The 13877-nt window shown below is 40.5% G+C and overlaps 2 protein-coding genes across 2 annotated transcripts; both read right to left on the bottom strand.

The window, feature by feature from the left end:
- Positions 1-980: 980 nt before the first annotated feature.
- On the bottom strand, positions 981-3708 carry LOC103481880 (microfibril-associated glycoprotein 4-like). Its single transcript, XM_008437667.1, has 6 exons — positions 3586-3708; positions 3312-3458; positions 2892-2930; positions 2358-2454; positions 2094-2258; positions 981-1694 (listed from the first exon to the last, which is right to left on the bottom strand). The coding sequence occupies exons 1-6, from the start codon at positions 3619-3621 to the stop codon at positions 1441-1443; spliced, it is 738 nt and encodes a 245-aa protein (XP_008435889.1). The 5' UTR covers positions 3622-3708; the 3' UTR covers positions 981-1440.
- Positions 3709-5482: 1774 nt separating this feature from the next.
- On the bottom strand, positions 5483-13865 carry LOC103482083 (D(5)-like dopamine receptor). The gene is made up of 2 exons (XM_008438012.2): positions 10757-13865; positions 5483-5788 (listed from the first exon to the last, which is right to left on the bottom strand). Exon 1 carries the CDS (start codon positions 13863-13865, stop codon positions 12498-12500), a length of 1368 nt encoding a protein of 455 aa, XP_008436234.1. The 3' UTR covers positions 5483-5788; positions 10757-12497.
- Positions 13866-13877: the final 12 nt, after the last annotated feature.

Below are 13877 nucleotides of genomic sequence, written 5' to 3'. Positions count from 1 at the left end.
AGATTCTGCTGGAGTTGCTGAAACAAAGTGTAACAGAGTATTTTTGAGGTATCTTGGAGACTACAAAGAGACACTAGGCTCTGAATATTTAAGTCCACTGATGTGACTTCAAACAGTTTGTTCTAATTGCAACTGACTTATATGATATTTTACACATTCACAATAATTGACAATGTGCTGATAACATACATCGTTTATTGTTGTTGACTGTCAGCAAAGGCAATCTTGCAACAAGAATGTTTTAAGACTTGTTCTGACTTCCTTAAACTACCTCTAAGGTTATGCCCCAGAAGTAGGCACAGAAGTAATATCACAGTGAAGAAAAACAGACATGAAGGTTGGTCATGAACAGTCCCAGAAAATACAGAAAAGTCAAACTAACACAGCGGGTTCATATTCACCAGGTGTGTGTCCAACAGGCTCTGAAAGTCTTTGTTGGAAAATGTGAGACATTTGAACTTGGTAAACTAATGATGAACATCCATAATATGTGTAAATTATGCTCTACATCACCACAGTGCTATTGGATGGCTCTAGTGAGATAATGTGTATAAGTTGCTTTTGCAGAAAAATGTTTGATAAAAAGGTAAATATCTCAGTAACCCCTTTGATTGTGTGACTAATGTTTTAACTTTAAAAAATGACAGTCGCTGTACAAGCAGCACTTTTTACTTAGATCTATTTGCTCAGATGGAATTTGAAAGCCTGCTCTAATGGTAAATTAAGATTTCTGGGTAACGTTTGTGTGTTCCATGCAGCAAAAACACAACTGAAAAATCCTTCATAAGTTTGATGGGCATTTGTTAAACAAACTTATATTTAAGCACTCACATGTCTATAAACTTTGGATGTTTTTCTTTTTACATTTGTCGGGTTCTGTTTGCACCCAACTTAATCTTCACTCAACATTAACTGGACATGCACTAATTGTGCTCATAAAATATTTTATTTTTAATAAACTAAAACCACAAACTCAGTAATAATACTGGAATAATTTGACTTTATTCTACAGAGGCAGCAACACTGAAAGGTCATAATTTAGGATGTAACGACACAATGTTGTTGGTTTCAGGAAAAGTTAGCATTTTTATTTTATTCCTTCAGTAAACAACAGGTTATTATTTAGTTCATGAATCAAAGTAATTTTACTGACAGAAACAGAAGAAATTCGGACAGGTGCAACAGCGACATCTGATGGATGAATGGGTAGACTGCAGCTTTTTAAACCTACTGAAGTTGCTGAGGCAGCAACTGAGCTCCTTCTGAGTTCAGTGCCTGAGTGGGACGATTCTGACCAGTTGAATTAAGTCTGACCATTTCTCCAGTATTTGTTTATGTTCAAAATTTCGCTCAGCTTCCTTCATCACGTCCTGTGTAATTGCTGGAAATCCCTTCCTGGGTCCTTGAAAACTTCTGATGCCGCTTAAATCCCATCCCAGTTCACTGTACTGGACGGATCTTCATGCTGATGGCCTTCAGGGAGTAGGCCCTGCCCTTCCAGGAAATCCACTCCACTCCGATGGCATAAAGAGTGCTGTCGGCCCCCCAGAGGTACACGCCGTTTGGGTTTGCAGAGTGACAATCGGAGTACCAGAACCCTGCAAGGAACGATCGGGCGCAGCTGTTCACCCAAGTGTCCTGATCTTTATCGAACGTAGAGAACTTCTGTCCACTGATGTGACTTAGAGAGTCTCCTGAAGAAACAGAAAGTCACATAAACGTGAAGCACATTATTTTCCTAAATTATAAAGTATCTTGCAAAAATGTTGGTTTCTTGGCAAAACAAATCAAAACATAATGTATTTTTGGAAATACTCTTTCAAGTTGTTCAGTAAGAATGTTTTTTTTTTTTTTACTGAGTAAATGGTAAAATATTAAAGTTGTTGGTAGAAAAATAAAGTGCCAGATTTTTCTCTGCAGGTGCTAAAGAAGAGGGGAGCAGGGACGTGGTGTAGGGTTTGGGCTTCATGCTGGCTCTTAGACAACAATTCTGAGTGCGACACTGCTGGACATTTAAAAAATAAAAATATATAATAATAATAAAAAAAAGATATCTTACCAGAAACAAAAACAAAATGTCTGTCTTTACCCACCTGCCCCTCCATTAGTGAACCCAGTCAGGTGAAGTCTGTAGCCGTCAGTCTCTGGGCCCACGGAGAATGAGGTGTAACGAGCATACGACTTGTTTCCATCAAAGTCCTCCATGTCGATCAACAGCTCTGTTTTCCTCTTAGTCAGGTGGAAGACATTTTCCAGACCTTGAACATGACAGAAACATTGGAGAAAGTGATTTCTTTGAACTTTTGACGGGTGCTCCCTCTAGTCTTCATAACTGCTGCGTTGGCTTCACGTCTCACCGAGCCAGTATTCTCCTGCGGCGTTCCCGAAGCCGAACTTGTACTGATTCCAGGGCCTGTAGAAGTTCACAGAGCCGTCCATCCTCCTCTGGAAAACCTGCAGAGAGGTGAGGACAGTTATCCAGCTCAGGTTTCCTCACAATGAGCTTTGTTGCATTTCGGAATCGGATGTTAGAGTTGGATTTCAGAAATGCATGCAAATAACAAATCACTTACAATTAGATCAAACAGTGTTTAAGTGTTTTTGCTTTGGATTCTTGTAAACTCTGACTGTAGATGGTGAGCCCACTGATACATTTTTTGTCGTGAACTCGAAATTATTTCCAGTAGTTTCCCTTTAATGAAACCAGTTGGCTACAGGTAAGAACCCTATCTCAAAAAGATAATGATATGGATTCAAAATGCATATTATTACAGTTGTATTTTAACAGATGACATTGAATTGAATTCCAAAGAAAGGTTTTGAAACTGTTGCCTAAAATAATGAAAAGAATAAAAACATAAATTAACACAGCAAAAAGAAACAATCCCTACCGTCCACTTTCCTTCCAGAGAGTCCATGTCGCAGTAAACCTGCAGACACAAACATAGCAGCTGATTGAACCGACATACAGATTCAGCTGCATGTTGAGACTCTTGTTTCTGATTTTTCACAAGGAACATAAAGAAACAAAACCAAATTGACCTCCTTCTGGACTCTTGAACCAATGCTGTAAAAACAAGGAGCCCCGTTATGTTTGAATCAGCAAGATACCAAGCATCAGAGCTGATAGATCCCTATCAGGTGACACAAATTTGATGCTTGGGATTTTTTTTTATCAAGGTTGTTAAAAGAAAACTTTTTGGATATTGAACTATATATTAATAGTGAACATGTTAATGTTAACATCAGGCATTAAGATTCAGAATGTGATTATTAATTACTAACATTTATTCCAGAAGGTTTGAGCGTACCTGGACGGCCGATGTGGTTCCGATAGGATAGATAGTGTAAACTCCACTGGGTCGGCTGGTGTCTTGGTTGTAGACGTCATTGCAGTCCAGAGGGAGGCTGAGATCTGAGGTGCTGGTCACCACGGGAACCAGAAGGAGAACAAACAGCTGCAGCAGAGGAACAGTTTGCTCACGACAAGTCTGGAGAGTCCAAACTTTTCTCATTTGTGCTAAAAGCAAAAATCAAGCAAACGAGGAACATTCAAGAGTCCTTTCTTTAACATCATAAACTCACCTTAATGGTCATTGCTCCTCTGTAAGGATCTGACATATGATGTCTGTCAGGTGGAGTTCTGCTACCTGCTTTTATAACCGGCACAATGAGTTACTGGACCATGAAAGTCCCCTGAACGCAACATTAAAAAGAACCCACTATTTGGAAATCAAAGAGTTTTTCTTTCAAATGTATTGCGCAATTGATCTGGCAAAGTCACAGCAATACACCTCTCTACTTCTCCTGTTTTTATTTTAAAACATAGTTTCCCTCAAATCTCAGTTAAACTTTTGCTACTGGACTTCATGTGTTTGCCCAGTTGATTTTACTAACTGTAACTACCTGTTTATGTTTCTTATTTACCTGTCAGGGCCACTGTCCACATTAAATCTTTATTAAATCTATATGCTCTGATTTTCCTTTTCATCAAAAGTGCTTTGGACCATTGTTTTAGGATTTTTTTGTCCCTTTTTTACTTGTTAATTAAAAATTATATATAATGTAAAGCAAAACATCTAATTCAAAAACATGGGGTTGCCAGCATACAGACTTCTTTACATTATGTTACAAAGAGGTCCACATTTTGAGTCATTGAAGATTCATTGCATATATTTAGGTTATAATCTGAACTAAGCAGTATAATGTTAAGCTGGAGCTCTGATGTAGTATGATGCAATTATAAATTCCTTTTTTGTCTAGTGGGTTTAATTTTTCCCATAGCTATGGATTGCATAAACTTTGCTAAAAGCACTAGAATATGACTTGTCAGAACCTAAACCTAGGAGAAAATATGCATATTTTTCTTTCAAGAAAATTAAATACAGAGTATTTATGGGAGACAACAAAAAAACCAGAGGTTTATTTGCATTATTTTTATTAGATTTCCCAACATTAGAACAGTAGCCTGAATGAAGTAATAATATAACTTTTTTTTCCCAAAAGCAATCATTTTATTCAAAAGTAGTCAAACGTACACATTATGTGGCAGAAAATGAATAAAGAAAGCATAACTGGTAATCAATCATTAAGAATCAATAATAACACGAGTACAGGAAAAACACCACAAAAACTGTAAACCCCACCAAAACTACAAACCCCCACAAAAGCTGTAAAATAGTAAATAAAAAATAAATAAATAAATAAAAAATCTTAACATGAAATCTATAACTTTGGCAACATCATATATCGACAATACACAGTTATGTATCCCATAGATGTGATAAGTGAGCAAAAAAAAAGCATTTAAAACAGGAAGATCATACAATTATCAATAAAAAGATGCAAGCAGCCATTTCTTGCAAAAAAAGTAATTGTTTTAAAGTTGTACAGTTAATTATAAAGGAGATATATTATGCAAAATGTTCTTTTTTGCCTGTTTCTGTCCTTTCATTTGGGTATCTACTGTTTATAGAAACAATCCTAGAGCAAAAAAAAAAAAAAAACAGCCATTATTTGGCAATTAGTAAATGTTTTACTGGTGTCTGACCAGTTTCAAAAACCTCTGCAGTACAAAGTCCGTTACCGATGGCAACTCCATGCCCAGCCAAGTTCCTCGCCTGAAAATCCAACTGGACTTTCATCCACTTCATTACAAGAAGAACTACAGTATGTTACTGTGAGAAAAAAAATCACCATGTAAGACTTTCTTTAGATTTATCACTTCCTTTCTGGCAAGGAGAGAATGCATTGAGTTACACCGACTGCGGGTCAGAACCTGTCTGCTGGAGAGAAACACTTTTCTTCTTATCTCTATATTTATTCTCAGCTTTTAGTCAAACAGGCCTTTTTAAAATTGTCACACTTTAACGCGATATTAAACAACTACAGAGGAGGGACAAATAAAACTCTAACTACAGTTTTTATGAGGAACTTCTTATTCTATTTCAACATGAGGATCATACATAAATTATTACCAAAACTAAAAAAAAACAGAAGTGACGGAACTTTTATGTTCCTGCAACTACAGTGGTATCTCTCCAAACGCAGCACCGTTCGCATTACTTATGTTCCTTCTTATATACAAATCTATGAGTATGTTTTACATTAAATATTCTAATTAGAGATTTGGCAACATCTCTAATTAGCGTAGCTGTGCAGCTGTAATAGACATAAAGAAGTTCATTCTTACCTGGGATGATTTGGTCTTTATTAGCATCATAAAGCATGCCTAAGGTGAAAGGTCGACCAAGAGCAGCAACTTGAGTATCACCTTTGTCCATGTTTCCTAAATGAAAAAAAAACATTCCAATAGTATGACTTAAATCTATCTATGTGTTGTGGAATAATAACAATTATGTTATTTGTTAATCAATATGTTGCTTGGGTAGTTTTGGTCAGTGAAATGTTTCAGGTCATTCATACCTGGAAAGAATATCTTCACATGATCTAGTAAATGATCCTGCCTGAAGAGTCAAAAAAGAATCTAATAAAATATTCAAAAGCTAAGTGAGCGGTTACGTAGCTAAGTCTTGAGAAATTCCAGCTGTGAACAATTTCTGGAAACTCTCATCAACAATGTCTTTTTTTCCCTCCTCAATGGCATGAGCAATGCCATCCCCATGAGACAAAATATTGTTGGAGGAATCAGGAGCTTTTCTTCAAAGTGATAGTGATATTGGTGAGATACTAGTCTCCAAGTGGCCATCAATCTCAATCTCAAAGATGAAACGTTATTATTTGTATCTGAGACACTTTTATGTCTCATGATAGTTTATTTTCCTTCTTCTTCTTGGTTTTACTGGTAGTTGGCAACACATTTTTAGTAGCATTACTTCCACCCGCTGGTATGGAGTGTGATTCGATGATTGTTAGAAAAAAACAAACAAACATGAAGAGTCAAATCAACTATCAGCCTGCAAAATAAGAGTTTAGCATTAGCAGCGTTATCTGAGCCAACACTGAAGCTCCACTTCTCAGAAACCATTTCTCCAAGCACATAACTCCATGCTGTGCTTTTAAAACAAAAACCTTGGAAGTGGTACAAACTCAGTTTGAAAGGGTTACAAAGTCTTTTTCCGTCAATGCTGCACTACTGCCCTCTCCTGGATTTTACTTCACATCATTTTCTTTCCTCAAATTCTATTAATATTTGTCAAAGAACCAAATGTCTTCCCTTTCCCTAAGTCATTTTTCAACCTAGCAGACACATTTTCAAACTTCAGTTCCCTTTACAACTCAATTTCCAAACTCAATGTTTTCTTTGACTCACATATTTCCTGCAAATAATAAAAACATTGTTCTATTGTTTCTGTAGTATTGAACCGATTACATAAACCAATAAGTTGTTTCCCCCATCTTAAAAAGGAGAGTCATTAAAAGCACTGTGACCAGTTCTGATTCTGTCTATAACGAACTCCTCCCTCCTATTGATCCACTAACTCTTGTAACATCAGCTGCATTTTGTGTCTCCCATTGTCTCATTATCCCACCTGGTTTTTCCTAATTTCTTGATTTCTTTTCAAATTATTTTTCAGATTTAGATCACTATCTGCATACCAACATCTACCCACTGCAGGGTTCCAGGTGAACACGATGAGTTTAATTAGAACAAGCTGAGCCGTCTATATAAAGCCAGCTGCAGCCACAAACCCTTCACACCATGAAGCTTTGTGTCCCTTACGCTTTCTGTCTGGTGCAGGTGTGACGTGGACTCAGAGGACAGCATGGTGCTCCAGAGTGTTTTCAAGTGAGTTTGGGGGCTTAGGGGTTTTTTTTTCCCACTCTCCATTCTAGCTATTTGATGACTTTGCTAAAAAAAAGAATTGTCTGTACAGGTGTCTTTGGATTTATTTGCTGCTCTTCACCATTGGATCCTGTGTGCCTGTGCAAAAAAGCAAGTATATGTGTTTAAACTATTTGCTCCCTAAGGTGCCAAGTCAAAATCTTAGTTGTAGAAGGGGTTCTGACAAAGATGTGTTTTATGATGTTTGCCTAGCTGAATATTGCTCTATGCTGGGGTGGAGGCAGAAAAAAGAATTGGTGACTTGTTTGGGGTCTTTAGTGCAAGGGTACAGCCAGAAAGCTGCATGYTTTAAGGAATATAAAGCATGGCTCTTACTGACTCAAGCACATTAACATGGGCTCTAAATTGCCAGTATTTTCTAATTTGATGCTTCTGTCTAAGGTCAAACTGGTGAAGGCTACTACTCCAGAGGTTCTGTGTACAGAAGGGGCCGTTCTGGAGGCGTCTCCAGTTTTGGAGTTGGATCAGATGGTGGCGTTGGCTCTGGTTCTTCCACCAGTTTCTCTGGTGTCAGTGCTGACTACTCAGCTAACCAAGAAGCAGAGATTGCCGAAATGGTGGCCACCCTGCTGGGCCTGAGTCCCGACGGTAGTCGTCCTGTCCTGCAGGGTCGCTGGAGCGCTCGCAATGTTYCCCTCGGAATGGTTGCGACCCGCCCTGTGTACCCTTCATCCCTCGTCGTCCACACCGGCTACCAGCGCGCAAGAGGCTTCCGCACCGACTCCAAATACACCCAGGATGCATCTGACCACATTCCTGTACCTGGAACCCCACAGAACCCAGGGAGTGGGTCTGAAGGACACCAGATGGGCAAGTAARGTAGACTCTAATTACTGTCTGAAATGTTCAACAGCCTGCTCTGACATTAATGGCTTTCTTTCCTTCAGGTGAAACTGGCTGGATGATTAGCTCCTGGTGATGAGCATCTTTGCTGTGATGCATCGCTCAATAAAGCACTGGCTAAATCACCTTCGTCTTGGATTTTACTGAATCTTGGTGTCAAGAAAAGTGAAACTTGGTAAATGGATTTCCTTCAATTTCTATCCATGTACCACATTTTTCTAAATTCCTTGGGATTTCAGCCTTTGCACCAGTTGACATTTAAATTAGTTTGGAAGTTTATCCTAAACTTTAGCCCTCTCTGTTTGTGTGGAAGTTTAGACGTTGCCAATATTTTTAAAATCAGTTTTGAACAAAATCTGGCATTAAAATTGCAGACTTCCCATCGGGGGCAGGTGAAGGTCTTGTATTACAGAAATGGAATTGTATTCTAGCAACTCGTTGGACCTGTTAATTTCAGGATTTGGAACTCTAAACAGAAATGGCCATCCAAAAATGAGAAACTCTGAGAAACCCTCCCAGGAGTGGTTGGCCAACCAAATTACTCCAGAGAGCATTCTTCTGTCAAGACCCAAAAATATCAGACTGCAGGCTTTCATTAAGGTCAGTGCTTCTGGACAATGTCTCATAAGATGCAGTGTAGACGGTTTATGACCTCGAGCACACTTGCATAGCATGGAGAAWAAACCYACTTTCCACACACCCTTCTCCAAAGAAATGGGTATGGGTAATGTGGTATTACTTGGTTGGAAGACCATGCAGACAGAAACCGACATGCAAGCCAGTCCGAGTATTTCTAAGAAATGTCCTGACTCATTCAGACAGCAGCTGGCTGAAATGGTCCGTCACTGAAGTGGAGATTTGAACATGCATGAATTCACACTGAAACCGAACCGAAGAGCTTCTTGATGCTGCAGCATAAATAAACGTCCACTCGAGCAATCAGAGATATTCCACAATGTGCGGAGGCCGTCCTTAAAGCTGATGGCGGCAGAGGTCAAGAGGAGCTGCAGATGGACTAGTCGGTTCTTCAGTTTGCTCAACAACTGGATCTGGAGGCGTTAAGATGTCTCTTTCCAAATGATTACGGCTACATTTGAACAATGAAATCAAAAAGCACATCAGTGTTCAGCATGCATTTTCTGAGGCTTTTATAAGTGATTTATCTTGGACAGAAAGGTGAGACCACATTTGGGTCAAGGTGGGGGACTCGATCCCTCTGCAAATAAAACCAATGTTACTCGTATGAAGGTTCTGGTTGTGTAAATGCAGCCATAACTTTTACAGCATTCTAATACATTTTTGTAGAGAACAAAATGGACACACCCTTCTGTGGCCACCAGAACCCACTGTTATTCCCAGCTTCCTAATAAACTTTGAAAAAGCAGAGAGAGGAAACCCAACCTTGATTTACTGAGACTGTTCACTGCTGAAGGATTGGCTCAATCTGTTTTGTACCGTGACTGAAATCTGACATTTTCATTGAAACAGTTTTCATCATTTTTTCTTAAGACGTAAACCTAAACATAAGCTATAAGTATGCATAAAAATGTGTACTTATAGCAAAATGTTAGGTTTTAGCATTAGGTTTATCTTAAATGGATTTCACACACATATACAGTATGTATATACACATGAAAACGTACTGTACTGTGGATGAGCCTTGTTGAATGATTATTGAAGTTTGTACGTTATTTTTCTGACTTCTACACTTTAAGATCACACTGAGCAATATGCTTACAAAAAAGGCCTCCGGATATCATTTGATCTAGATTAAAAAAACTTTCTGCTTGTATGAGAAGGTAAAAAAAAGAAATCTCAGTCTGTTTAAAACTTGCACATTGTTGTGTTTCTCCTGGCTATTAAACCACTGTTTTCTGAGATCTTTTAATTCCCACTTGGCTTTCTAACACCAAAGTGAACAGCTCTCTCTTGTTGGTTGCTGTTTTTGTGCATCACAAATTTAACATGTGAAACAAAGAAACGTTTTTACAAAGCAGGACGAGGAGACAGTTCTCTTTGTACAAGAACCGGGTTCACTTAATTCTATTTTATTCGTATACTCAGTATGTTACAGTAGTTTATGACTCTGTCTCCTATAATTAGAAAAAAACAGAACAAGAAACTCCACAAACTTGTATAATAAACCAATCTAGACTGAATTAGGTGCCAAACCACAAAATTGAATCCGAGTCCCTGCTATAGGCACAGCTCTATCCATTTCACAAGTGTCATCTTGTTAATTTAGGACCTCTTAAAGCTTAAGTTGCTTTGTGAAACAATTTTATCATTGGGAGATTCTTTTAGTCTTTTGGAACATGGGCCTTGATCGCTGTTAAGCATATTAAGCTTAATTTCAGTTGAAATAAACACGTTTCAAACCCAACTATTCAATGTAAACTTTTTGGGGARCATTCGACCATCTCAGCTGTCAAATAAGCAAAAAGTTCCGGGACAGTTGGCTCATGTCGAAACAATGCCGGCTTTCTTCTGCTGAACATGGAAGCAGCAGCGCCTCCTGTGTGTGTGTGTGTGTGTGCGCGAGTATGTTTTGTTTCTCTGACAACATATTTAGCCAGGAGGGACAAAAGCTTCAAACGGTACACGCACCTGCTCTCTGTTCAGGCCAGAGATCATTGCCCCAGTGTGGAGTCTTGGACCAGTGCACACAGCCTCCGAGTGCAGCACTGAACAATGACATCCAGACGCCTCAACTGTAAGGCCTTTTTTGTTGCTCCTGTGTTTAATGGTTCCAGCTCTCTGATTCACAGGTAAAAAAATAAAAAGCAAAAAATCAGAATGTCATCTTGTTTTCTGATGTTCACAAGGGAACATGTGGGGCAGATGAAAGGAGTCGAGGTTAAATAACTTCCAGGTTCCCTTTTTTTCCCCTGAACCAATTAAAATAAAAATGTAGTTAAGGAAGTTTTTTTTTTTTTCTGTACGTTTCAACTTTTTTCTGAATTAAAATCAATCTAATATTATTCTTTAATTGATCATGCAAGTTCAACTTTTTTCTGCTTTGGAAAGAAATCAGCAAAGTTGGTTTCTTAGCGTTTCCGTCTCTCAATTACAACAGTTTCATTTATGACATGGATACTTTCTGGCATTTTCACTTTTTTACTRTTTCATTTTCTTTCTTTGATAAACCCCTTTGGCTAAGAGTGTGTTTTATTAAAGAGCTTTTGTTTCTGTACAAATTAAACTAATTGGGACTTCGACTCGGACTCGGACTCGGCCACTCCGTCCTTTCAGCAACAAAGCCGATGGTTTGCAGATTCCATTTTACCTTCTGCAAAAGTACCCCTTCTGGAAAGYGAAATTGTTTATAGATTTACATGAGAAATGGAGGATGTAGAGAACAAAAACAATGAAACATTCAGATTCTCAGTTAAAGCCAAAACCGGAGATGTGCTTCATTCTAATTTCTCTGGCATGAGGTGGCCGACCCGAAGCCCCGACAATTACATGAAGAGGCAATCAGCCTTAGAAATTAATGACATAATTGCTGCCAATTATCCTTCCATCTATGAGACGTCTTTAACATATCAAAGACGGCAACACTCACATCAAACAACGAGATATAAATTGGAAGAGCATCAATTACCCAGACACCCTCTCGGGGGTTTTGTGCATTAATCTGTTGGTATAAAACAATTTTTTTTTTTGCGGGGTTTGCTTTCAATTGGCAACAATAAGCTTGTAGATATWAAATTATTTACAGTCGGTATTGAAATGCATCAGCTGCTGTGTCATTATTATAAATTTAATAAAAGAATGAAGCGTTGGGGGTGTCTAATTTAAGAAATGCACAATAGATTTATCAGTAGTTTGTTCAATGGCAGACTTTCTGAGTCTCGTTCAGAGAGAGAGAGAAAGGCATAAGAAAGTTGTTACAAGAAGGTTTTTGAAGAGCCAGTGTGAAATTTGAGCATTAAAAAATTGAGAGAGGATGCCACAGAAGTAACAGAAGTTTCACACAAACTTTGAATTCCAGTGTGTAATATATCCATTTTGAGTGTTGATTTTTGACTTTGGTGGCTTACCGTCCATCACTGTCAAGGCCATGTGTGTGTAGGTCACAGTCATGACAAGAAACACCTAAAATATGTAATTCTGTGTGTATGGGTCAGTTTATGAGATTCGTTTTTGAATCTAATAATTAAAGCAAATGATTATATTTTTAATATTCTATCTGATTGAGATGTGTTCACTCAAGTAAATGGCTTTGCAGAGGAGCCAGATAAAATACAAAAAAAAGGGGGGAAGACAATTTATGGTGATACATCTTCTAAAATAATCTGATATATTTCCAGATAATAGTTCATCTCGGCTTGGTGTCTGAAAACCCTCAGAGGTCCTGGATCTGACCGGGAATAACGCAGCAGTCGTTGAGCTCTGAGGAGTTAAAGGGCATCATGTCCAAAGAGATCTCCGGCTCGCCCTCAAACTGCAGGAGGGCGGGGAGCAGCAGATCCCGCTGGTTCCGGGGATCTTCGGAAAGTTTGTCGAAGTTCACCTGAAGCTCCCCGGCCGTGCGCGCCGGGACGAATCTCTGCGGCCCGGGCCCCGTCGTCACCTGCTCCTTCTGCAGCGTGGTGTCGTGGTGATAGGACACCAGCTCGTTGCTGAAGTCCACCGTCTCCACCGCCGAGGCGGAGCAGCATCGGTTGCAGCCCAGGATGGTGGAGAAGGCCTTCCGGAAGTCCGCGTTGAACGCGTAAATCACCGGGTTCAGAGACGAGTTGGCCCAGCCGAACCACACGAAGATGCTGAAAGTGGTGTCGCTGACGCACGGCGCGGCTCCGGGCTGGTCCGCGTTGCAGAACGGCACCACGCAGTTCAGGACAAAAAACGGAAGCCAGCAAAACACAAACACCCCCATGATGATGGAGAGCGTCTTTAGAACCTTGGTTTCCCGCTTAAAGGTTGTTTTCAGCGTGCTGTCGTTGTGCGTCGAGGTGGAGAGCCGCTGCGTCTGCGCGCGGGCTTCTGGAGCCTTCTCCAAAGAGGAGATGCGTCTTATCTGGGTCTGCGCGATGCGGAAGATTCGCGTGTACGTGCCCACCATGATGACCACGGGGATGTAGAAGCTAATGAGCGAGGAGGAGATGGCGTAGGTCCGGTTCAGGCTGGCGTTGCAGTCGCCCGAGCCGGCGCGACTGGAGTTGTCCGCGCGGTGCCAGCTGAGCTGCACCGGGATAAATGAGATGAGGATGGAGAGCGTCCAGGCGACGCCGATCATCAGGAAGGCGAACCTGCGTGTCATCCTGCGCTCGTACCTGAACGGGCTGGAGATGGCCCAGTAGCGGTCCATGCTGATGATGCACAGGTTGAGGATGGACGCGGTGGAGCACATGATGTCGAAAGCCACCCAGGTGTCGCAGAAGCGCCCGAAGAACCAGACGCCGGCCACCTCGGAGACCGCGCGCCACGGCATCACCAGCACGGCCACGAACAGGTCGGAGACCGCCAGCGACACCACGAAGGAGTTGGTGACTTTGGAGCGCAGGTGGCGGAACTTAACGACGGCGACGCAGACCAGCGTGTTGCCCAGCAGAGTGGAGACGATCAGGACGCACAGGACGCAGCCGGTCAGCGCGCGGACGCCGAGCACCCGGTCCGGTCCACGTACGTCGTCTCCGGCCGCCTCCACTTGCGGCTGGCTCAGGTGGCCTCGGTGTTCCAGGATTTTACTTTTATTTAAAAACGTTCCCATGAAAAAAAAAAA

This window comes from Poecilia reticulata, linkage group LG19, assembly GCF_000633615.1.
Source record: "Poecilia reticulata strain Guanapo linkage group LG19, Guppy_female_1.0+MT, whole genome shotgun sequence".
In the NCBI taxonomy this organism is placed as follows: Eukaryota; Metazoa; Chordata; class Actinopteri; order Cyprinodontiformes; family Poeciliidae; genus Poecilia; species Poecilia reticulata.
Note: the sequence above shows the minus strand (reverse complement) of the source record. Positions and strands in the feature narration are given on the sequence as shown.

Coding starts and splice junctions, on each gene's coding strand:
- LOC103481880 (XM_008437667.1), bottom strand. CDS start 3,621: ATGTCAGATCCTTACAGAGGAGCAATGACCATTAAG. Junction 2,455..2,891: donor CTCTGGAAGGAAAGTGGACG/GTAGGGATTGTT, acceptor ACCTCTCTGCAG/GTTTTCCAGAGGAGGATGGA. Junction 2,259..2,357: donor CGCAGGAGAATACTGGCTCG/GTGAGACGTGAA, acceptor GTCATGTTCAAG/GTCTGGAAAATGTCTTCCAC.
- LOC103482083 (XM_008438012.2), bottom strand. CDS start 13,865: ATGGGAACGTTTTTAAATAAAAGTAAAATCCTGGAACACCGAGGCCAC.